We start from the raw sequence: 22,292 nt of genomic DNA on the forward strand, positions 1-22,292 counted from the left end.
TGTCTCTTATTGTTAACCTGGGAAAAGTTTCCAGTTCAGTACTTGGAGCTTTACCACCTGGCAGACTTTCAAATTCTGGGCTAAACAGTAGTAATAGGACTGGAAATTGGAACATTAGAGAAGATGAGGTTACCCCAGAGGAACTATTTGAAACTCTGGTACTGTATGTTTTAAGGAGGGACTTCCAAACAAGACTTTAAGGAATAGGGCATGGATTTCTGTGTAAAACCCAGCCAATGCCTGAAGTTCTAATAGCAATCCAGGGAGCAGAACAGCAATGGGAGTGGCGTCCTCTATTTGGGAGATTTTTCTCTCAGGACTTGTACTAGAATTACCAGGGCCACCCCAAATGAGTTGTTAGCAGCACACAGGGAGGCAGAAAAGGTATCGTGGTGTGAAATGTTGTGGGAATGTTGTCTTGGGTGCAAGGGGCAGCACAGAAATTGGACCTGGAGAGAGAGATGTCCAAACCAGTGGGAAAAGGAGGTGCTGTATGCAAGTATGAAGCTTACAGATGTGCTAATGCTTCCAGTTACCTTGGCTGGGAGTCTGGCTTCACTTAATAGCAGTTGATTTCACTTACTGAAAAAAGTGCCGCCTGTGGTGGTACAGTACACTTTAAAAATACACCACAGAAGCTTGATGCTCAGGGGCTGTGTCTCCTGTGCCAGCAGCCAGACTGGGAAGGTATGGAAGAGAATTAACTGGCTAGAGTCTTGGGGATGCATCGCTCAGGAGGCACAGGTAGTGGGAGCTGATCTGTAGGCCCTGGGGAGGCAGTTGGAAGATACTAGAGCTTCCTGAACTTTTGTTGTTGTTGTTCATTTCTCAGGACTCTGAAAGAGGATTTGGCAAAGGTTTCTGAGGAAGAAGAGTTGCGTGTGAGAAAGGAGGAAACTGAGAGACTCTCAAAGCTGCGAGCCAAAATCGCCTCAGAGACTGAGGCAGAGAAGGAGAAGATAAGGTGAAAAGTTTTCCTGCAAATAGTAGGAAGCTGCCATCCCTAGGGATATAAACTCGGGGGGTTTGGGAGGGACGCATCTTGCATGCCACCAGCAACCATGCAGAGGAAGTACTAGCCAGCCTGAGCCTCCCATAGCTGCTACCTGGCCTGGTTAGTAAGTACGAGGGCCTAACTGTGATGCTGTACGTGCTGGGGAGCTGAGTATTGGTTGGAGGTGAAACTGGTGGGCCGTAATGGCTGGCAGATACGTCTGTACTTGATTGCTCTGCTGTTTATTTCCAAAACCTTAGCTGATACGCTTGTGAATCAAAGTGTGCTTTGGTTCTCCATTTCTTCTGGATTTTGCATGTCCTGTCCTGTACCAGTGTATTTTCTTAGCTCTGGTTCCTAAATGGGGCACAGTGTTAAAAGTACCAAATTCTGACCTGCTTCTGTCTCTCTTTTTGTTGCAAACCTGCCAGGGCAGAGCAAGAGTTCATGCTGCAAAAATTGAGAGAAGAGTGGGAATCTCTGCAGGTAACAGAGAAGAAGAGCCTGGAGAGGAAGAAGCAACTTGTTTTGGAGAAAATGAAGCTGGAAATGGAGGAAGCTCAACAGGAAGAGATGGTCAGGCTGGAAGAAGAGAAGGAACAATTCCTGAGGGAGCTTAAGGAGAGATTAGAAACAGAAAAGAGAAAGGTGAGACTTGTTTTTTACCAACTAGGGTCAGACCCATGCTGTTTATGCTGACCTGGCTTGCATTGCAATGCTAAAATTAAATAAGAATAAATAACTCCTTCATGTGCTTTAATAATGACTCAGTTAAAACACAAAGGAAAGATGTTTGGCATGCTGTTGGGGGTACGATTGGGCTGAGGAGGAGTACTCCCCCATTTTTATTACAATGGTGATTAAGTAATGATTATTTAAGTGGCCACGTTGCATCTGCAGAAGAGAGGAAGAACACTGTGCCTTTGCCAAGCTAAAGCAAACTATTTTATCAGGCTGGGATACCTGTTTGGCTGCTGCTTTAGTCCTCCAGAAAGCTTGGGGTTCTTGAATGGAGGCAGTTTGTAATTCTTCCAGCATAGCACAGCGTGACTGAGATCCATTGAGGTCTTCTAGGAGGGAAAGCACATACAGAGTAAAAGCACCTTGTATGTAACTTGGTTTGAAAGGGGTTGACTGTTGTGCTTTTTTGATGCTTATGGATAGACGTTAATTGCAACAACATCTTGCACAGCATGTCCCTACAAATAGAGGTTTTCCAGCAGATTGTTTTGCTCGTGTTCCTGTAGGCAACAGAGGAGCTGGAGAAACAGTTTGCAACTGAACTCCAGCAGCTGAAATCTGCAGCAGAAGAGAAGCATCAAAAGGTAAAAGATAGTGTCCCTAGAATGTAAATTGTTTTTTCCTTCCCACAGTGTCTCCAAATGTGGCCAGGGCGGGTGGCACTAGTTTTTTCCACTTCCTAAACATGGTTCTGGTCTGGCTCAGCATTTGGACATGCTCCAAGTAGGGGGTGGTGAGACTGTATACACCGGTTCTTGCCATGCTGTTTGCTCTTTGTGGGGTGGCACTAAATGGATCTTGTCAGAAGGGTGACAAGTCTCTGTGGGTGGTTTTCATGGCAGGCCATTTCTAGCTTACAAACCCAGGCAGCGGAGGCACAGAGGAGTAAGGAGACTTGGCTGCATGAAGACTTGCAGAGAGCAGAGCAGAAAACGCAGCAAAAAGCATATCAAGTAATGGCATATGAACATGAGGCAAGTATTCGTCTTGGATGCTGACAATTCTTCACCCTCTCTCCTTGGAGCTTTGAGGTCTGAGATGCCGAGTCCCCTGCCCAAGGGTGACTGGTGCATCCGGGGAAGGGGAACTCCTGCACCATCTCATCTCAGTGGGGTGATCGTTTCCTACTGTCCAGGCCATGGCCTGATCCTACTTGCAAGGTACTCTGAACTTCAGTCTTTCTGTTCATGTGGGAAGCTGCTCTCCTGGGGAGCCACTGCAGTGCAATGCAGTGGTTCAGTGAAACCTCTTTGTGTCATCATTGCAGCTCAGTGAGCTTTTGAGAGAGAAACGCCAGGGAGTGGAAAAAGACCATGAGAGGAAAATGGAGAGGATGAAAGAGGAGCACCAGGAGGTCCTGGCAAGGATTCAGGATCAGTATGAAGAGGAGGTACTGCTGGGGGAGAGCAGTGAACTGGGAGGTCACTGTAATGGCTCAGTCGGTCTGTTCCTGGGCTGGCACTGCTGCTTGCCAGGCCTGCTTATCTCAACCACCCAAAAAACTGGGGGATCTCCTTTGTTTTAAGAGAACTGGCTGTTGGTGCCACTATGTAAAGCGAATTTAGGACAGGTTGTAAGGTTAACCTGTCAAAACATTCTGTGCAGCCATGCATGCTTTGACTTCTGCCTAGAAGGGCCAGTTCTCTTAACAATGCTGCGCCTATAAGCAAGAGGTTTTAATCTTGCTTTTAAATTGGTATTTGCTAAGGAGCTGTTGTGTGATGGCTTTCCAGAGGGTGTGTGTCCTGCGTGTTCGTGGTGGCTCGCTGGAGAACCCTGTGTTTCACTCAGCCACTTTTCTTGTTTATATTCTGTAACAAACAGGAGAGAAAGCAAAGAGCAGAACTGTTTGAAGGCCTGCGAAGTGAGATGGCACGCCTCCGACAGCTTCATGAAGTGGAGGTGAAAGCTCTGCAGGCAGAGCTGGATGAACGGCTGACCCTATTGCAGAGTAGGCATAGGGAGAAGGTGAGGAGACTGCCTAGCATTTTGTGGCTTGGCTGCTTTGCGTTGGCCGGGGTACTGTGACACCTCAGTGCATCACCCTCTACAGCCAAGGGTGATACAAGAGACAGGTCACAATTTCCCATTATTTTTTTTCCCCCTGTTCCCTCTGATGGCAGAGCTCTGCCTGGTGAGTGAGGAACTTGTGTCGTTCTCTCTTTAAGTTGACATCTCTGTGCAGGAAAGAAAACTACAGGATTCAGAAAATGAGCTTGAAATACGTGCAAAGAATGTCAAAGCAAGATCCGTGCAGCTTCTTAGCCAGGTGAGTCAGCCATGTTGGACCTGCGGACATTTCCTAGCCGGAGCTGCTCCTCTGGCTGCTTCCTCCTGGGTGACTTCTGAGGAGTGATCAGCCAGGGTTTTAGCTACCATCCAAATTACAGGTTAAAACTTCTGTTGTGAGTCAGAGCAGGGCTAAGCATTCTTAGCGGTACAGCCTTACGGCTAGTGGGATTTGTGGTGAGAGTCAGTGCTTTGGGTGTACTCTCCTGCCTTGGGAGGCATTATGTGGCTGTGACAGAGGGCTCGTAAAATCCTTTCATGGCAGCATGTCCTGTTCAGTGTCGCTTTAGATTTCAGACAAACCTTTCCTGATTTACCTCCTCCTCTCTTCTGTGATGAAAAGGAAAAGAGCGTTTCTCGATCTTGGGCACAAGAGTGGGAGGGGGAGGCACTCCAGATGTTCCTGTGGAGCTGGCAAAAATCACTGGCTGATATGTCTGTGTGCCAAATCTCTTAAGTCCCGTCCTGCTACAATGGCTTGCTTCTGTTAGCCCTTCCTTTCCAAGGAGCACCGGAGTGAGGAAGGGAAAAGGTAGAGAAATGCTGGATGCAACCGTAAACTTCGCAAAGTGAGGTGCTGCAGAAATGGCTATATGCCTTGAATGCTCTCACAGCTGAACAGAAAGGGGATGTTCTTTCCACAGGAATACAAACTTTCCTAGCAAATATAATGAAGTATTCCTACAAGTATTTCTGTAGTTGAAGTTAAAGGGAAGGGAATGGGATGGGGATGGGATAAAGCAAAACTCAGAACAATGCTCAGGTATTTTGAAATGGTCTTGAAACTGCTGAGCATCAGCAGTCTCCTCTGCTGCCACCCCCATGCTCTGACACTTACGCTGTCTACCATATCTAGGAGGAATCTCTGAGGAAGAAAAGGCAGCAGCTGCTGGATGAAGACAGACGGACTGAGCTAGAAAGAGATGTATGTCTTAGCTCTGGAGAGGAGCTGCACTGCTTTTATTTTGGGGAGGGTAGAGTGGGCACGCTAGAATCATGGCTTTATAAAAGCAAGCTATGTTGCTCCTTAATTGTGAGTCTGCAAATCCCTCCCTGCCACCTTGCCTCAGCCTGGAGTGCCATCCTGCTGGGAGTTTGATTAGCTTGCAGCTGTTTCTCAAAAAGAGAAGACAGTCTTGTTCCCCTAGGAGGGCACGTGGTCTGTGCATTTGTAGCTCTGGGATCTCCTGTGAACTGTGCAGATAGCAAAAGTCTCTTGCACACTCTGCGCTTTCACTCGTTGTCAGGGAAGTCTGAGGGATTTTCTGTTTGCTTCTAGGAAGCTGCTTTAGCTTCTCAACTCCGCCTCGAGGAGAATCGGAAGGAGCACACCAACCTTCTTGAGTCCATCCGGCAACTGCGCAGGTCTCTTGAAGAGCTCCAAGACCAGAAGTCTGAACTGGAGGCCCAGGTGGATTTGTTGCAGACCCGAAGCCAAAGGCTGCAGAAACGTATCAGGTGTGTGTGTGTGAGAAATTTCCTTTAGTGTACAAATTCTACCTGATAGCAGTGTTGTCTGGAGGTGTTGCATGAACGGTTCAGCTGTGTTTAGCAGCCAGGGGCAGCAGAAGCCTGTCTTACTGGTTATTCAGCTTGATAGCCTCCATTGTCTGATGTACCCCAGCCCTGGATCTAGTAGTCGGTATCTGCCAACTGCCATAGTGTGAAGTCTCTTACTTGTGTCTGTTCCTGTGTGGGGGAAACTGTATGAGACAGCTGCTGTAAGCTGTTACAATTCCTTGTCATCAGTATGTTTGTGTTCCCGCTTGTCTTGCACATCTGGTCCTTTCCTTCCTGGAAACTGGAGGTTGCTTTGGACACTTGCAGGTAGATTACTGGCTAGATGGACCCGCAGTCTAACCAACTGCTGCCGTTGTTACCTTTAATGTGACAGTGAGCTTGAGGCAGCTGTCAGGAGCAAGCAGGAGATTTTGAAAGAACTGGAGGCAGAAGAAAGCGTGGAGTCTCCAAGAAGGAAAGCTGAGCTCCATGTTGAAGACCTGAGAGAAACTATTCAAGCTGTGAGTAAAGCTGGCTGCAAAGTCATTTGCCTTGTGAGATTTGAGGCTGTAACTCCTGGAAAATCCCAACTTTGGTTCTTTCTGCCTGAATTTATTTGAGATGCAATGATGCGTTTTCTTTACCATGAGAGATCAGTGTTTTGTACTTTTTGTTGCTTTCTGTATATTAGGGGAAAGGAGTGTAGGATACCTGAGTGTCCTTGGAGTCAAAAGCAGGACTTGAGTCAGGGACAGAAATGTCCTTATTACTTATTTTAAAATATCACATAAAGAATATCTCCAGCACTGATCTCGGATCAGGGTGATAACATGGTGATTTCATCCAGAATTTTTGCCCCTAATTTGATTCTAAGGGGGGCCCTAGGGTTCTGTTTTCCCATACATATTTATTAGCTTTTGAAATGTTTCAACTCCTCAGCACTCATCCAGAGAGTCTGCTTCCCCACCTTCTCAAAGCCACGAGGACAGCAACTTGCAATTTGATCAGTGAGTATCTGTATACCAGCTACTTCAGAAAATGGGTATTGTTTTTTCTTTTCTTGGGTTTTACAAGCAAATGTTTTTGCTTCAGCTTACGTGCTTTACGCAGACAATCTATTTTTGGGGAGGGAGCTGCATGAGGCTTGCCAGATGGAACAGAGAGCACAGAAAGCCAGGAGCATACCTGTCTCTTTCTTGTAGTGTCAGAAGCTACATCTCTGCCGAAGGGATCTCCATTAGGAATGCCAAGGAATTCCTGGTGCGCCAGACCCGCTCCATGAGGAAGAGGCACACGGCGCTGAAAGCTGCCAAGCAGCAGTGGCACCAAGATATGCAGAAAGCGCAGGAGGTGGTGCAGGATCTTGACAGCTCCCAGCTCCTGGAGGGAGTGCGCAAGAACCTGGAAGAGGTGAGTCACTGGGCGCTGGCAGGTGTCCATCCCATCACTAAGTACAAGTTTGCAGCTGTAGCTCTGCAGTGGTTTAACTATTGCATGAAAAGGGATTCCAGAGTACTTGTCAGTTCTGCTGATATACCAACTAAAGACAGGGAAAAGATAATTTCCTTTGCTGCCAGAACACTCCTACCTGCAGACTATAGCTGCAAAGCTGTTGACCCTGCTGGATGCAGCGTTAGGAATTGAAACCTCCTTTTCCTTGGGGTGAACTTGCCAGAGGCATGTGCTCTCCCCTCTGTATACTCATTTCCCTATGCTCTGGAAGACTTGGAAGCAGTTTTATTCCAGCAGCACGATTTCCTGTGCTGAGCAGAAGCGAGACAGTGAAAGTCATCATGACAACTAAAGCAGATTTTCCTCCTTGGCTTGGCTGTTTGATCCCCTGCAGGAAGCAAAGCAGCTGGACAAGATGAAGTCAGTTATGCGGAAAGGACAGGTGCTGCTGAAGAAGAAGGAAGAGAAACTAAGCCAGCTGGAGTCATCGCTGTTGGAGGAGGTAAGCACCAGCATCCTGCTTGGACCTGCCCAACTGCACTCCCACAGTTCCCAGAGCTCTTGACCTCCTCCCCTGTGCTGGAGTCTCTGTAGAGCTTTTGGTACAAATGGGGGCTATTTAGCTGGTGGCAGAAGACTGGTGTTTGCAAGGGAAGCTGGATTATTAGAAACACGTTCTTTGAGAGCAGAATGGTGTGTCTGTGAGAACTGCAGGAGAGAATAGGCTGGTCACGGAGCCGGAGAGAATGACAAACCTGGTTAGGCTATAATCCACATGATTCACTAGGTCTGCAGTCAACTGAACAAACGTAGGCTGAGGCTTGGGATGGTGAGTTTCTGGCTGATGGCAACTTGCCAGGCAGGGTTGCTGGCATCAGGGATCAAGTTGGCTGGAGAAAACCTGCTGAATGAGCCTTTGATCTTCTTAGGCCAGAAACAAATGCATGTTAACACCAATATGCTGAAGTATCCTACAATATAAACTAAACTCTTGCGTTAGAATTATATATTTTATTAGCTGTTCGTGTCTTGGGCAAGGTGGCAAATATTTCCCTCCGCTGAAGACATCTGGACTCACTATTAAGTGTATGACTGCAGAGTAGGTACAGAAAGCAACCTGAAAAATCTGCATGAGTTCTGCCTAGAGAAAACAAGGGCAGGTCACCTCATGTGAGCTAGGATCTAGTCTGCTTTCCTGTTCAATGCAAGCCTTAGAATCTGTCCAGCTGTGCCTGTGACTATGTAGCCTTAGGGCAGCATGAAATGTGAGTGTGCATAGCTTTAAATAGTCAAGCACTTGTTGGTGCAAAGAGAGAACCCAGCCATGCAAGAATTACAAGGCGTATTTATTGCACAAAACACTTTGACTTCTGCCTAGAAGGGCCAGTTCATACAACTGTTAAATTGGCCTCCAGTGCATGCACAGCTTCTTCCAGAGACCAGGCAGTCTTTTTTCTTTTAGATTTTGCTGTTGGAGACCGAGGATGAATATCCCTACCTTCACTTGGTCTGTGCCTGACTGTGCAGTCCAGCCTGTGTAGATGAGCCATAGGCAGTATTCCAGTGGCTTTGCTATTCCAGGGACAGAACAACAGGTTTTATTTGCAACATTTCCCTTCTTCTGATCAGCTTTCAGATGAAGATACACTGAAGAGTACTGCATGCAAGAAGATGGTGACTTTTGATCTCAGCAACTCTGAGGACACAAACAGCATGTCCAGTGCAAGCTTAGGTCAGCCTAAATGTAAGTGCCTGACTGGTTTGATACGCTGTACCCAATGTATAATGCTTTAAACAGTGTCTGCCGTTCCCTCTTGCCTCTCTGATGTACCTGATGTTTTTCTCACTTGTGCTCATTTGAGTTTAAAGAGACTGATCAAACTCAGCTCAGTGAAACACTCCGGAAAGTGAGTCTCCTGCCAGGGAGGCAGCGTCTCCCTCACCTTCCCAGTGATCCCTTTATTCCTTCTGTCCTCTGCTAGTTGACTTGAGAACGGATCTACAGGTTGGCCCACAGCTGGACAAGATCCAATGCCTGACAGACTCTCTGCAGCACATCACCAGAGAACTGAATGGGGTCCTCGGCGTTTTGAGCTCTCTGAACAACCGCCAGTCTCCACTCTTCACTTCGACACAGGTGCCCTCCAATGGTGTCCCTCTTTCTACGTATGCATCCTTGGCAGGACTTCAGGCAGGTGGCTCCTTGGTGCCCCCCGCTGGGGTGTCTCTGGTGGACCAGTGGGTCCGGAGCACTGGGCTGAGCTCCAGTCGCTCTTTCACAGCCGGGCAGACAGTGGACAGCATCCTGGCAGAAAAGTGGCACAAGTACTTCCCAGGTAGGTCTTGTAACCTTAATCCATCTACTTGTTTGCTTACAACTTTTGATTTCAGTCCTGCAAATTCTAATCAGCTCATCATGCCAGTGCTGATAAGGCCAGATCAGCTGGTGGTGCTCTTAGGAAGAGCGCTAATGAGATCAAGAATGAGAACATCCCAGTGCAACATATGGCTGACCATGTTATCCTGCTTCCAGAGCAGTTTAGGTACTGATGTACACAGAAGGAAAGTTATTAAAGAAGTGAGCAAAAGAGAAACCAGACCTGCTCCACTAGAAGTATCCTGTGGACTGGGGATAGGTTCACCATCTCAGTTTCCTTAACACCACTATGCTCTTGGCTGGTGGCTCAGCTTGTAGGGATAGTGTGTCCGTAACACAAGAAAGCAAATGCACCCAGGCTTAAAGACTGTTGATTTGGATCAGGGGGACCTGTTTTTAATGTCTGTTTTTCCAGGTGGGTTCCCATCACTCAGTGGAAGTTCCGGTACTCTGGACAACAAGCTGGGATACGTACCTGCAGAGTAAGAGTCTTTTTCCTCAAGTGTTCTTGTTTCATTGTGCTGCATTTACTTCTCTGGAATAATTTCTAGATCAGATATGATTTTGTTCTTACCTACCTTGTTATGTGAAATAAGCTGGCTATGAGGCAGGTAAGTTAGATAGTGTTAGCATTTCACTGCCACGTGCTCAGCACTGCCTTGTAACAGCAGCTTTCCTGCAGAGTTGTGCTGCTAACCCTAATTAAAGGAGCAGGATCCAAGGGTGGCAGCCATGGGCCAAGTGGAACTCAGGCTGGCTTTGCTGTGACAGATGATCCTGGAGGCTACCACCTGAACCTTTCTGATGCTGCACAGACCAAAGTGGGTGGCTGCTGCAGGTCTTCTCCATAATGTGGTTGGACAGAACGTTTGGAGCCAATAAGAAGTTACTTCTTGCTAACTGTGGCTCTTTCTGTAGAGGTTCTTCACTTTTTCTCAGCTCTAGGATTGTTCCTGTCTAGGCATTTTTCCCATTTCCACCGTCTTTCTCTCTCTAACAACAGTGAGCAGATTCGCCTGTTCCAGCACTCCCAGTTCCAGAGCTGTGAGTCAGACAAGATGAGTATTCAAGGAATGATTGAGACCAACAAGAAATGGCTAGAAGACTTCAAGAGGGATTCAAAGGTGTATCCTTTCCCTGAGTAATTGCACTCCAGCTTCCTGCAGCAGGTAGGAGGGAACAGCAGGAGGTGGGTGAATCAGGAGCTCTAAAGCACTGAACAGCAATTTCAAAGCCTTAGCCTCTATTTTAGTGTCCAGTTCTGCAAAAGAATGTTATTTAGTAGTTACAGCACGAGTGACCTGTTTTTTCCATCTTCGAGTTCTACTTGACTGAGAGTCTCTCTCTCCCTGTCCCCAGTTGTTCTGTGATACCCAGCAGCTGGAGCTGGTCATGTGAGAATTTAATAAATAAATAACAAAACGAAGTGCAGAATGGAGGAGGAGGCAGGGCATGGTGCTGGTGCTGGTGGTACAATCCCAGCCAGCGTCAGTGGATTTGCTGCAGGCAGCCTGCAATGAGGGAGCCATGAGGCACAGTGGAGGCAGCTCCGTGTGTGGTGCAGCACCTTGGTGAGGTGGCGGTGCCTGAACTAAGGCTCGCCAGGAGTCGCATGGACCTGACATGTGGGGTGGCCACGTGGCCGTGCAGGGAGGGTCCGGGCTCAGCCTGTCCAGCTCAGTTTTCTGAGGCATCCAGCTGCGTATGGTTGGATCAAACGAGTGGAACCTCGCAGTGCTATTAATGGGAGTGTTTCCAGGTTTGTGTTGTAACAGCATTATGCTGGGGCTGAAAGTATCTCCTTTGCAGTGTACACTGATATTAGCAGCAAATCCCTCAGGGCCTCTGATAGCGCACGCTGTCCTGAGCACAGTGCTCCTTTGAATTCCATAATCCCTCTTTAATTCCATTTGACTTGGATGCAGCAGGCTAAAGACAGCACGTGTGCGCAAGGCTGGTTCCTGCCCCTCAGTACGTGTCCTGCCTCCTGGCTCATGCATGCTAATCCCGTGTGTAAGCCATGCTTTTCCTTCACCCAGCTGCCAGACCTCTCTTCCCAGGTGCACAGAAGCCCTCTGCCAGCAGCCCCAGCCTACTTCAGCTAGGACTGGATGAAAACAGACAAATAAAAGTGTACCATTACTGAAAGGTGGGACTTGGCATTTTCAGCCCTCAGCCTCAGGGTGCAGGACCTGGAGAGGTGGTAGCTGGGGCCTGTGTAGTCCCCCTAACAATTTGTTGGGGTTTGGTCATACCCAGCCAACACTGTTCTTTGTGCTCTGCCCTTGAAATAAAGTCTCTTTACGAGAGAGTGGAGGAAGGAGGAAGTGAACTTCCCAGGTGGATTCTTCTAATCCTGTAATGTGTCCAAATATACTTTATAGACTGTTTAATCCAGTGGTGAAATATCAGGGCTTCAATAAATCAACAGTTCTCTCATTAGTATTCTAGCAATCATGAAGCAGAGCTGTGAATCATGGAGGACTTTGAGTAACTGGTCAAGGGGGAGGAGGTGAATCTGTCTGAGACTTTGCTGGAGGAAATGTGTCAGGAAATGAGCCCACGCTGATGCCCCACAAATGCTTAATTGCAGGTGAGCCAAGTCATCTGGCTTTTGTGGCAAGTGCACGAGGAGGGGAGAATGAACGGCAAAACGGGTAGAGTCTGGGGATATAACTGGGGAATAGTAGATTGTAACTCTCTGGAAAATGTTCCTGTCTTCTGGGATGGAAGCAGTAGGAACAAAACCAGGGATGGCTTTCATGGCAGATTTTCTAGAAAAGAGCTCCCTGCTTCCTCCTTTTTCTGCCAGGCTGGCCAGAACTGCACAGCATAGCTGTGCTGTGGGAGCTCGTCGCATGTATTACAAATGTGCTGATGGCAATGCAGAGCAGGGATGGCAAGAGAGCACGGAGCAGTTCCTGCTGGTGCAGGCGCTGTTAGGGCTCTCAGCCTAGTGGGAATGTTCAGAGGAGACAAAGCCCCACCTGCGTCCTTCCGTGCCCTGGGGAGAGGGATCCGGAGCTCAGCAGCTGGGGTCTGCTCCCACGCAGCAGGGCTGTGCAGGCAAACCTGAGCCCTCGGTGCCCAGCCTGGGACCTGGGCAGCAGCTCCTGGAGCAGCTCTGCTGGGCTCCGGGGAGAGCAGTCTCCTGAGGCCACGAACCAGGGCTTTGCGTGGCTGGGAGCAAGGCTGAGGGGTTGGGATGTGTTGCTCTCAGATACGAGGAGGTGGCACATCGCTCTGCGCACCGGGTGGATGTACTTGTGGTGCTGGAGGGGCTTTACGCAGAGCATGGCAGCACCCTGCCGGAACGCAGAGCTGCGAGGGGGCAGATGGTGCTGCTCGAGCCAGTGGGGAGAAGTCAGGCTAGGCTTTCATACTGCTAAGTGGGAAAAGTGGTATTTGGTTGTTTTGTCAGTCTTTCCTCCAAGCTGACTTTAAATATTTAATGATTTAAAAAATGCTGTACCATTTGCCATTTTGTCTGATGAGGAAGTCTGCATTTCAAGGGATCCCATCTGTGAGAAATCATCTTCAAAGTCGTTCTCTCTAGAGACAGCTGATGCAGGGAGGATGGTAAAGTTGCTGTTCTTCACCCTTCAGTGCTGTTTGTGTTTCTCAGTGTGGCTAATGATGCGCAGCAAAGTGAGGCAGAACTCCCCCTCCTGCTTTGCTTCCTGGTTGTTGTATACTGGCACAACATTGGAACAGTTCATGCTGTGAGTGTGGCAGGGGAATGTTTACATGCAAATAGAAATATATTTTTGATGAACATTTTAAAACTCGAGAAGAATGTCTGTATTTACTTTTTTTTTTTGCTGGACTCTAAAATTTTCTGAATTCCTCCTCCCACCTTTGTCCTGGGATCTTCTGGCCAGGCTCCTGTTTGTGGGTCTGACCAGAGGCTTCAGGCCTCCGCATGGATCCTCTAGTCCCCTGCTTGCTAACAAAGCAGGGGTAGTCATCGTGCAGGCCCCGTCACACTGGTGTCCTTGCTGAAGAAATCCTAGCCAGCTCGTACTGGCCCTGGACGAATGAGGAGACCTCAGGTGACCACAGGGAACGGCAGCTGGCCAGGGGAATCCCTCCTCCATAGGAAGGGATGGATCAAAACGCAGATTTCCTGTCTGCTGTCGGATTTACACCAATCCCCGTCTGCAGGGATTTTGCTTTTAGTTTCCCAGCTCTTGGAGGAACTCATGGCAGTAGCTCCAGCCGATTTTGTAGTAACCCCACTGTGCTGGCTTCCTGCAGCACGGGGAGGTTGTCAGTCTGTTGGACACCGTCCGCAAAGCCACGTAGCTGCGCCCAGTCTGTGTCCTGAGAAGCGTGGATTAGTGTGGAGAAATGCCTGCTTCCTTAGCAATAATATGTTTTCAAATACGTTTATCTTTCCTGTTGAAACTTGTGATAGCTGTATCTGGTTTTGTAAGCAAATTAAATCAACATGAGTCTGTTTTGTATGATGGTGACATTTGTAGCTTTATTTTTTCCTTGTCGAGCTGTGCTGTTGTAGCCCTCGATAGCCAGCTTGTACTTACCTTTCACATCTTCCCCTCACTTGTCTCCAGGCTGCTTCATGTTTTGTCTTGTCAAGGTCATTTCTGGCAATTTTTCAAGACCACTTCAGCTTGCTGTAGCTTTATTACCATTATTCTATTAAGTGTCTGGCCACGGTAGCAAATGCAGGGGCAGATAGAAAGCTAAAAACAAAACTACAAAAGCAATTCTTCATGGGGCTTTCAGCCAGCAGGACAGCTTTTCATGGGCTTGTAGCCTGCCCTTTTCATAAAGCAGTCATCCAGACCCATTACAATGGTTATCTCCCTCCTGAGCTTCGTGTCAAGGCTGCAAGGCGGGCGCTGTGCCGGAGGAGACCAAGGCCAGCTCAGCTGGGGCTGAAGGAGGGCGGGCGGAGGGGCTCTCCCGGTGCCCCGTGGCTCTGCCGTGGCTGGCGGGGGCTCATCCGTGGGGCACGGAGCCGGGTCACCCCCGTGGAAAACGGGGCCTTGCTCTGGAGCTGCTCTCCGGTAACTCGGGGTGTCTGAGAATTGGTTCTCTCTGCAGGCTGGTGGCTGCTGCAGAGTTCTTCCTTCCTTTTGGAGCAGTCGTGCATTTCCCCCAGGTGGTGGCTGAGCTTCGGCTGCCGCCGTGGTGTGCGTGCTGCAGTCCTGGTGGCTGGGTCGCTGAGTAACGTTCCCTCCGTCAGCCAAGGAGGACTGGGGACGTGCTTTTCTCTTCCCAGCGCTTATTCCTTCCCCTGCCTCCTTCCTTCCAGCAGCCCTGGGACACCCATAGCCAGCCCTTCCAGCTGTGCACGTTTGCTCTTTTGGGGCTTTCTTTCAAGCGGTCTGGTTAAAGGCTCAGCTCGTCTGCTCTCCGAGCACTGCAGTGAAGGCTGCCTCTGCGCCCTGCCTGGGGGCTCTCCAGTGCCGAGAGACTGCAGACGTGTAACACGGACAGTGGCAGAAATGGTGAGGAGAGAGCCTTTCAACACGTGCCCTTATCCTTCCAGCTCTGACTCCTCTGGGCCCCGTGCTGTTAGCTGGAAACCTGACGTTCAGATGGCTGGGGGCTGGGGGCCTCTGGCGATCACAGAATGCTCGGAGCCAAAAAGACAAACGTGGTCCTCAGCTGCGTGGGGCACGCGGGCACGCGGAGGGGCTGGGATGGATGCTGCTGTGCACAGCTGTGTCTGCCTGCGGAGGGAGGGCTGGGAGGGAAGGAGGATGGCTGCCGAACGTGCTGGGCAGAGGAGGGCTGCTGGAGCTGAGGGACAGAGTAGGCACAGGAAGAACAGCGTGTGGATCTGCTGGCCGTGCAGAAATTGAGCCCATCCTTTAGGTTTTTCCAGGTGATAATTGGAGCAACCGAGTCACTTGGTCCCCTACCCCACTCCTGAAGCAGTGACTGTGCAGAGAGCACAGGACGGCCCCGAGAAACCCCAAATCCCATCTGAAATACAGATGCCTTCTGGGCCTGGGAGGTTTTGCTGTAATCCTGCAGAGAAGCAGCCCAGCGGAGGTTTGCTGCGTGCCATGGCTCTGAGGTGTGGGGGCTGTGTTCATGTGGGAGTGTACTGGCCTGTTTGTACGTAGGGAAGAAGAGGATTTGCTTTTCCTGGAATGCCAGCACCATGTATGTTGGAGAAATTCAGCGATTAGAAGAGCAAAAGGACAGTGGGTGATTACTCTGCCGGGATGAACATGAGCCCTAAGCTCATTAAGGGGCTTGGAGTCTGCCTGCTGCAGAAGGGGACGTTTCAGTCGCCAGCTACTCAGCCCGTTGCGCGTCGCTCCCAGAGCTCGGACTTCCCAGGACGCTGGGAGCCCCTCGGAGATCCCAGCCATGCTGGCGACCCTGATGACAGCGCTGTTTTTTGTGGTGAGAGCGTTTGGGCAGGTGAGTCTGGGCTGGCCAGGCAGCAGGCAGGATTTGATGCTTTCAGTCTTATTTCTAGGGGTGTGTTATTTCGTGGGCAGTGCGGAATCCAGGCTTAGCTACTTCTGTGGGCCTGAGGTGCCCCAAGCTCCCTGCAGCACAGCTGGGGCTGTGCCATGAACTGCTGCTGATTTTCGGCCCCGGCAGTGGCTGCGTGACTCCGTGGCTCTGTTTGTCCTCCACAAGCTGGCCGGGGTGGTGGCTTGGGTGCACGTTCTGGTTTCTGTCGTTGTAGCAAAGCACTTGGCCCTAGAGAAGCAACTCAGGACTGGGGGAAGAGGCAGAGAACTCTGTACTCGCCCTGGTGGGCACATCCTTCTGTCATCCCTAACCCAGACCACCCTGGGGTGAGGTCTGGGCCACCTGTACTTAACACGGTGCTACGTGGCATCAGCCTTACCCGTGATGGCTGTATTTGCTTTGCCAATTTCCTTAGTTTTAGTTCTTGTCCCTTAAGAGCTCAGCAGCAAAGTCCTCCACCTCCGTACCTTTCCTGGGTCCAGGCACCTGCTTTTTGAGGGCAGCTGTGGGAATCGCCCATCGTCGTGGTGCCAGGAAGGGCAGCTGAGCATCACCACAGTTAGCAAGGTCACCGGGGGCTGTGATCCCTGGTGATGTGTATGCGGGAGCAGCTCTTGGTGTTGTTTAGTTGCAGCTCTTTGAGTTGCTCATCAGCTTCTCCCCTGTCCTCCTACCTGCTGCACATCCTTTCTCCATCCAGCTCGGGACCAGCCTGTTCCGTGAAGAGCCCCTGCCCTACCTCGTGTACCAGCCCCTGCCCTGGCAGATCCAGTGCGTGACGCAGAGCCGCCGCACCAGCCGGGACAGCGAGGTGAGTGCTGCCTTCCTCGTTTCCTCGCGTAGTCAGCCAAGGCAAGAGATAGGGAGAGAGGGCTCGTTCGCTGGCCGTCCCAGAGCTTGTTTAAAACCCGGTTGCCAGCTCTGCCAGTGTGACTTTTCAGCAAGTCCCAGCCTCTCCAGGTCTCATCTCTCCTCTCCTGCTCCCTCTGCCTTGGGGGGGACCTGCCATGGGTTATTAACTCTGCTGAGAGCGGCACGGCGGCCTCTGCAGACTGAGAGCAAGCTGTCCTCGAGGGGACACCCTGTGCTCCTTGCCTGCCCCTTGAGAGCTCCTGGGGCCAGCTCCGCGAAGCCCTTGCTGGCTGTGAGCGATGTGCTGCCAGGGCTGGCTCCCATCCATGGCAGCCCCAGATGCTCAGCACCCGGTGTGCTGGGGCTGGGCAGGAGGCGCTGGGTGCGGTGCCCTGCTCGGACGTGCTGTGCCAGCTGGTGACAGCGGGACTTGTGCAGCCCCAGGCTGTTCTCTGGCAATGCGGTGCCAGCCTGGGACACCTGAATCAGACTGCAAGGGAAAGGTCCCCGAGCGTCCCGCCGGGCTGGGTGAGCGTCCGGTGGCCCTCGACTGGCACAAAGGGAAATAGCAGCGGTCAGCGGGGGCTTGGCGTGCACTGGGAGCTGCAGCCAGGGCAGTGGCTGGGGCAGAGCTCAGTGAAGAGCAGCAAACATCTGCTGACAAACAGCCTGCTCAGAACAGAAGGCTTGGGCAAGGGGGAGAGATCTGTGCTTTCCCTTGAAAGACAGAGAACGGGGCAATTCCAGGAGGCAGGGCAAGCTGAAAAACGTAGGACCGCTTTTGTAGATTAACAAGCTGTTACCTTCCAGGGCTGACAATGTTCCCTGGCAGACCTGACACCCCAGGTGCTGCAGTATTGCGGTGGGGGCTGGAGCTGAGGAAAAAAACCTGCCAGGGTGCTTCTGTGCTGGTTGCAGTGCAGACCTAGTGGGGCTGGGCCGTGCCAATGTGCGCCCTGAGATGTTACCAGCAGCTTTCACAGATCTGATTTTCGATACAAAGCTCTTCCCTGATTCTCCTTGGAGGACTTCTTACAAATGCAAATTAATTAATCAGTGCTCTGTAATGCTCTTTAAGGGAACAACAGTAAGTATTTTCAAGGTTCCCAAAGGGAATGGGTAGCAGAAAGCTCAGGGAAGCTAGCCCTGTCCCTCTCAGAGCTTCCCAGCTGGCCTGGCAGGGACTGCTCCCACTGCCTCTGCCTGGAGATGGAGCTGATTGTATTTCTGTTCTCTACCTTTCCAGAGAGGCAGGAGCTCTCGTCATAACAGCATCTACTCAGTTTCTGGAGAGAAAGGTGAGTGTGGGGCAGGTGGGGAGACAGGGAATGTCTAAGCAGAGGGGGAAACTCTTGGTGAGACTGGGGGTCATGACAGAACAGGCACTGCAGTACCTAGGCCCTTCTTGGGGTCTCTTCTTCCAGAAGATCTGTCCCTGCGACATTATTAAGGGGTATTTTGGAAGTCAGCTTTGCGTGAGGGAAGTCTCCTCCCTCCCCCTTGCCCCCTTTATTTATTTTTTCCTTTCCTTCACTTCGCTTTCTGTGGTCAGTTCTCCCTGCGGAGGGCCCCCTGCTTGCCACCCCCAAGAGGGTGCGTGAGCATGGAAAGGAAGGTGGCATGTTCATTAAAACACGTAGTATCAGTAAGTGAAGGCACCAGTATCACAAAGTTGAATACAGAGCAGCAAATATGTGTGTGTTTGCAGATCCCTGCCTCCCCCCTCCCATGCAACCTGCCCCACTGAATCACAGGGCTTGGGCCGTCCCCAGAACAGCCCCCCGTCTTCTCCTCCGCCTGGCAAAACCACCTTGAGTTTGTCCCTTTTCCACCTCTCTGCTCTTCTTTCTAAGTCTGACAGCTTTACTGAAGTCAAGTGCTCGGCAAATAGCATTTGTCCCCTTCTATTCTCAGAGCAACTTGGCCAGTAATCGGATAAAGGCAGGTACGGCGACGTCTGGCAGCACAGGGCTGGGACGGATGCTGCAGGCAGGAGCGGGCAGGGTGCTGAGCAGCTGGAGAGCTCGCTGTGGCAGCGCGGGGCGCTCTCCTTCTCAATGAACCGGCAGCCCTGACGGACCTGCCCGCTGCTCCGGGGGTTTTCACTGCCCCACAAGTAGGGGAAGGTCCCCGGGGCTTTCTGGGCTGGCAGCGGCACTCGCGTGGGTTTGGCGGTGGGGTGTTATTGATGGGCCCTGCCAGTACTGAGCCCTGCGAGCTCCTTTACTCGGTGCATTTCTCACAGAGCTGTCAGCAGCCCGCACAGCTGGGGGCTTGTTTCTGGAAACATAGAGCAGTAAATGCCCCCAGTGGCTCCCCAGCCTCTGGCATTTGATTTTTGCGGCGGGCAGGATTTACGGCTGACAATGTGTCTTGTTAAGCAGGGCAGGAGGGAGCTGATTCCCAATGTGGACTTTTTTTTATGTATCTTTTTACTTTGCAATTTCTTTTAGGATGTGAATAAAAATGGGTTCAGGTGACATTGGTGAGTTTATACAGCAGCATCTGGCATCAGGATTTCTGATCGCTGCTCGGGGGGTGCTTAGCAGTGACACACTTGGTTAAAAGAGCACTGCTGAGTGGCTTTGATTCAGTTCCTGTTGAATTTCACAATACTTCCCTAATGCCACATTAAGCATGGAGTGGGGAGGGCTCCCATTTATCAGCATGAGAGCTTTATTGCTGTACAGTGCCGGGCTTTTTTTCTAATCTTATTTGTGTGTGTGAAAGTAAGTGAGTATCATACTTGGTGATTAAACGTGGGGAAGCTGAGGTCTTTGGGGAGTAAAGCTGTGTAAATAGAGGGCTTAGTGCTGCCAGGGAGGCTGGGCTTTTCCATGCCTCCCGTTTCCCTGCTCCATCTCCCTCTGCTCTCCGTGAGCTGGCGGAGTCGTGGTTTCGTGCTGCCTCTGCAAGCCGGGGGGCGAGCCCTGTTGGTGCGAGCAGGAGGTGTGTTCAGGGCCACCAGCACCGCCTGTGCTCGCCGTGACGCTCGGTTGTCATCCTAGGCAACGTCACCCCTGACGCCAGCAGCGAGAGCAAGTTCTTCAGCGACCCCTCAGAGAAGGCGGCTGTCACCATCCAGACCCACTTCAGGAGGTACCAGCAGCAGAAGCAGGAGAAGAAGTAGATGCCTTGGCCGCCCACGCCCTGCACCATCCCTCCTCTTGTCTGTTGTGTACCCCAGCGAGATTTGTGGCCGTGGTGACCGTGAACCCGATACGTAGCTCTTGGTGCATGCACAGCTGTAGGTACTCCGCTGTTGGTGTTGGCTGCGGGTCGGTGGGGTCCTGGTGGCTCCTTCCTTCCCCAGACAGCACTGCCCTGTAGCCAGGGACCACCAGCGAGGGGCTCTTGGCTGGGACCTCAGTGCCCAGCAGCGCTGGCACTTGCAGGCCTTTCCCTGGTGGCAGCATCCCCAGCTGCACGGTGGCAGGCGCGGAGCTGCACAGCTGAGAGCTGTTGTGCCCGGCCAGCCGCCCTGCTGGGGCTCGTTCTGCTCACAACAGCTCCGTGCCTACACTTTGCAGCTGGAGCCGAGGTGGAACAACACCTTTCTTCCCTGACCCAACACGGTGCCTACAAGCTGGCTGGGGATGGGGTGCTGCCAGGCAGCAAGGGGAGCAGGAGGCGTGCCACGTGCTGAGTGTGAGCAGATTTTTACTTTTCTTGGGGAGCACTGGGTGTCTTGGCTTCGGAATGGGGGTGAGACTGTCTCCTGTGGTTGCACGTGCTGGGGCTGAACCTGCTTTTCCTTCCCAAGGCAGCCCTCTGTTAACACCAGGCTTTGGGTCAGCTGCCTGTTATCAGCCACTGTCCCATTCTGGTCTTTTGCTCCAAAACATCACCCAGGCCGTGAGTTGAACAGGGACATATTCCAGGTCTGGCAGGGACAGGGCTCAAGGTGATCACGTTTTTTAGCGCCTATTTTTGAGTACTGGCTTTCATAGTGCGCAGAGTTCTTGAGAAAGAGGGGAAAATAAAAGCAGAGATGGGAGGAGCAGGACTGGGACACCAGGGATTGTTTGGGAGGGTGATGAGCAGATTGAGTGTGCTATGGCACAATAGGTGCTCAGGGGGAAGGGTTAGCTGCCTGTTTCCTGTTGAAGGCAAAGTTTGGCTAGCATGGCTCGAAGCAACTGTGTTCTTCAGCTCCTGGTTCATTGCTGTGTGCAGCGGTGAGCTTTGGTGCGTCCCAGGGGGGAGTAAAGAGCAGCGGGTTCACAAGGAGCAGAGGGCGTGCTGGGGTGGCATGCTGGTCAAGTGCTGGGAGTTAGAAATCTGTTAATGAACTACACAAAGCCACGGTCTGTAAGTGCTGGGAAGGTGAAGTGGAGAATTCTTGTGAAGATGTAGAAGAAAATCTGTACTAGCCGATTATAATAAAGCCATGTTAATCTGTTGTTCTTTTTATCTTGCTAATCCACTTACTCTCACAGCTGAGAACACACTTGCCTTTTCTTGCCTCTTCTATTTAAAGTCTGGGATTGACATTTCAGAGGTGCTGCATGGCTGCCTCGCTGTAACACAGCTTTGAGATGGGGGGGGGGGGGGGCTTGGCTCCACATAAAGTCTGTACCAGGAGAAGGGTTTGAAGTTTAACATGCACTTGAACTATTCTTGCAATCTTAGAAAGGTGCTAGTTTGCTTGTCAACACTTTCCACTGTTGGTGGGGAGAGCCAGAAGGGGCAGGGCTGGTTTCCCTCGGTTGAAGGCAGGTGCTGTCAGACAGACCCCGCTTCCAGACAGAGCCACGGCCACTGCGTGCGGATCCTTGGGTTCGCTGGAGGGGCTGCGAGGGGGGCGTCAGGGCATGGCAGGAGGGCAGGAGGAGGTGCAGGCGGGCGCTTTTTGGGAGTCTATGGATGAAGGAAAGACCGAGTCACCGCTGACTGCTCGCTGCATGTCTGCCAGCCTCTGGCTCCCTAGTATTGTCCCTTGATGACACCTTGCAGCAAGCCAAATAAACTCTTTCAGGTCCTAAGAGACCATGTCAGAGCCGCGTAACATGATCTGCAGCATTAAATTGCCTTGCTCACGTTGTGTGTACAAACGCTGGACAAAATCCATGCCCTCCTTGCATGCTAACTTGGAAAATTGCCTTTTTTTTTTTTTTCTGTCTCCAAAAACCTGTTAAAATTGAATGAATAAGAAAAACGTGTAGAAGTAAATCCTATTCACAACAGATCTTGGGATTAATGTTAAAAAAAAAAAAAAAAAAAAAGAGGTTCTGCAGAAGAATCCCAACCCCATTTCGTGCACGGAATGTTACCGGAATAAGCACCAAAACTGATGAGAATGGGCACAAGACCTTGGCCTAACAGCTCATTTTCTGCCCCCCCCCCCCCCCCCCCCCCCCCCCCCCAAGAGGAAGCAGCTGCCTGGTTACTGCCAAAGCATTTTCAGCTTCCCTGGGTTTAAGGAGTTGTTTGACTCAGACAACAAAGGGGCACGGCAAGATCTGCTGAGCAGTGCAGTGACACCAGCAGGGGCTGGGACTGCAAGCTGGGAGCTGAGCTGGAAGGTCATGGCACCAGCAAGGCCGGTCACACATCCCATTTCTTCATTCACTTAAAATAAAAATCTAGTAGAGGTACAAAGTTAAATCTGTAGCACTTGAT

General features: G+C 51.0%; 1 protein-coding gene across 14 annotated transcripts in view; it reads left to right on the forward strand.

Annotated features, from left to right (window-relative positions):
* Positions 1-13,819, forward strand: part of CEP164 (centrosomal protein 164) — a 43,841-nt gene extending 30,022 nt beyond the window's left edge. For all 14 annotated transcript variants that reach the window (XM_040534162.1, XM_040534167.1, XM_040534169.1 and 11 more), the window contains 18 exons: positions 833-964; positions 1,426-1,642; positions 2,242-2,319; positions 2,578-2,709; positions 3,003-3,125; positions 3,560-3,703; positions 3,921-4,004; positions 4,881-4,949; positions 5,304-5,482; positions 5,919-6,045; positions 6,464-6,531; positions 6,727-6,934; positions 7,371-7,478; positions 8,606-8,720; positions 8,959-9,312; positions 9,769-9,835; positions 10,357-10,479; positions 11,400-13,819. In XM_040534162.1, the coding sequence (XP_040390096.1) occupies positions 833-964; positions 1,426-1,642; positions 2,242-2,319; positions 2,578-2,709; positions 3,003-3,125; positions 3,560-3,703; positions 3,921-4,004; positions 4,881-4,949; positions 5,304-5,482; positions 5,919-6,045; positions 6,464-6,531; positions 6,727-6,934; positions 7,371-7,478; positions 8,606-8,720; positions 8,959-9,312; positions 9,769-9,835; positions 10,357-10,479; positions 11,400-11,499 (2,428 nt within the window). In that variant the 3' untranslated portion in view covers positions 11,500-13,819. The remainder of the gene's footprint in view (positions 1-832; positions 965-1,425; positions 1,643-2,241; positions 2,320-2,577; positions 2,710-3,002; positions 3,126-3,559; positions 3,704-3,920; positions 4,005-4,880; positions 4,950-5,303; positions 5,483-5,918; positions 6,046-6,463; positions 6,532-6,726; positions 6,935-7,370; positions 7,479-8,605; positions 8,721-8,958; positions 9,313-9,768; positions 9,836-10,356; positions 10,480-11,399) is intronic.
* The last annotated feature ends 8,473 nt before the right edge of the window (positions 13,820-22,292 follow it).

The sequence above is a fragment of the Cygnus olor genome, chromosome 22, assembly GCF_009769625.2.
Source record: "Cygnus olor isolate bCygOlo1 chromosome 22, bCygOlo1.pri.v2, whole genome shotgun sequence".
Taxonomy (NCBI): domain Eukaryota; kingdom Metazoa; phylum Chordata; class Aves; order Anseriformes; family Anatidae; genus Cygnus; species Cygnus olor.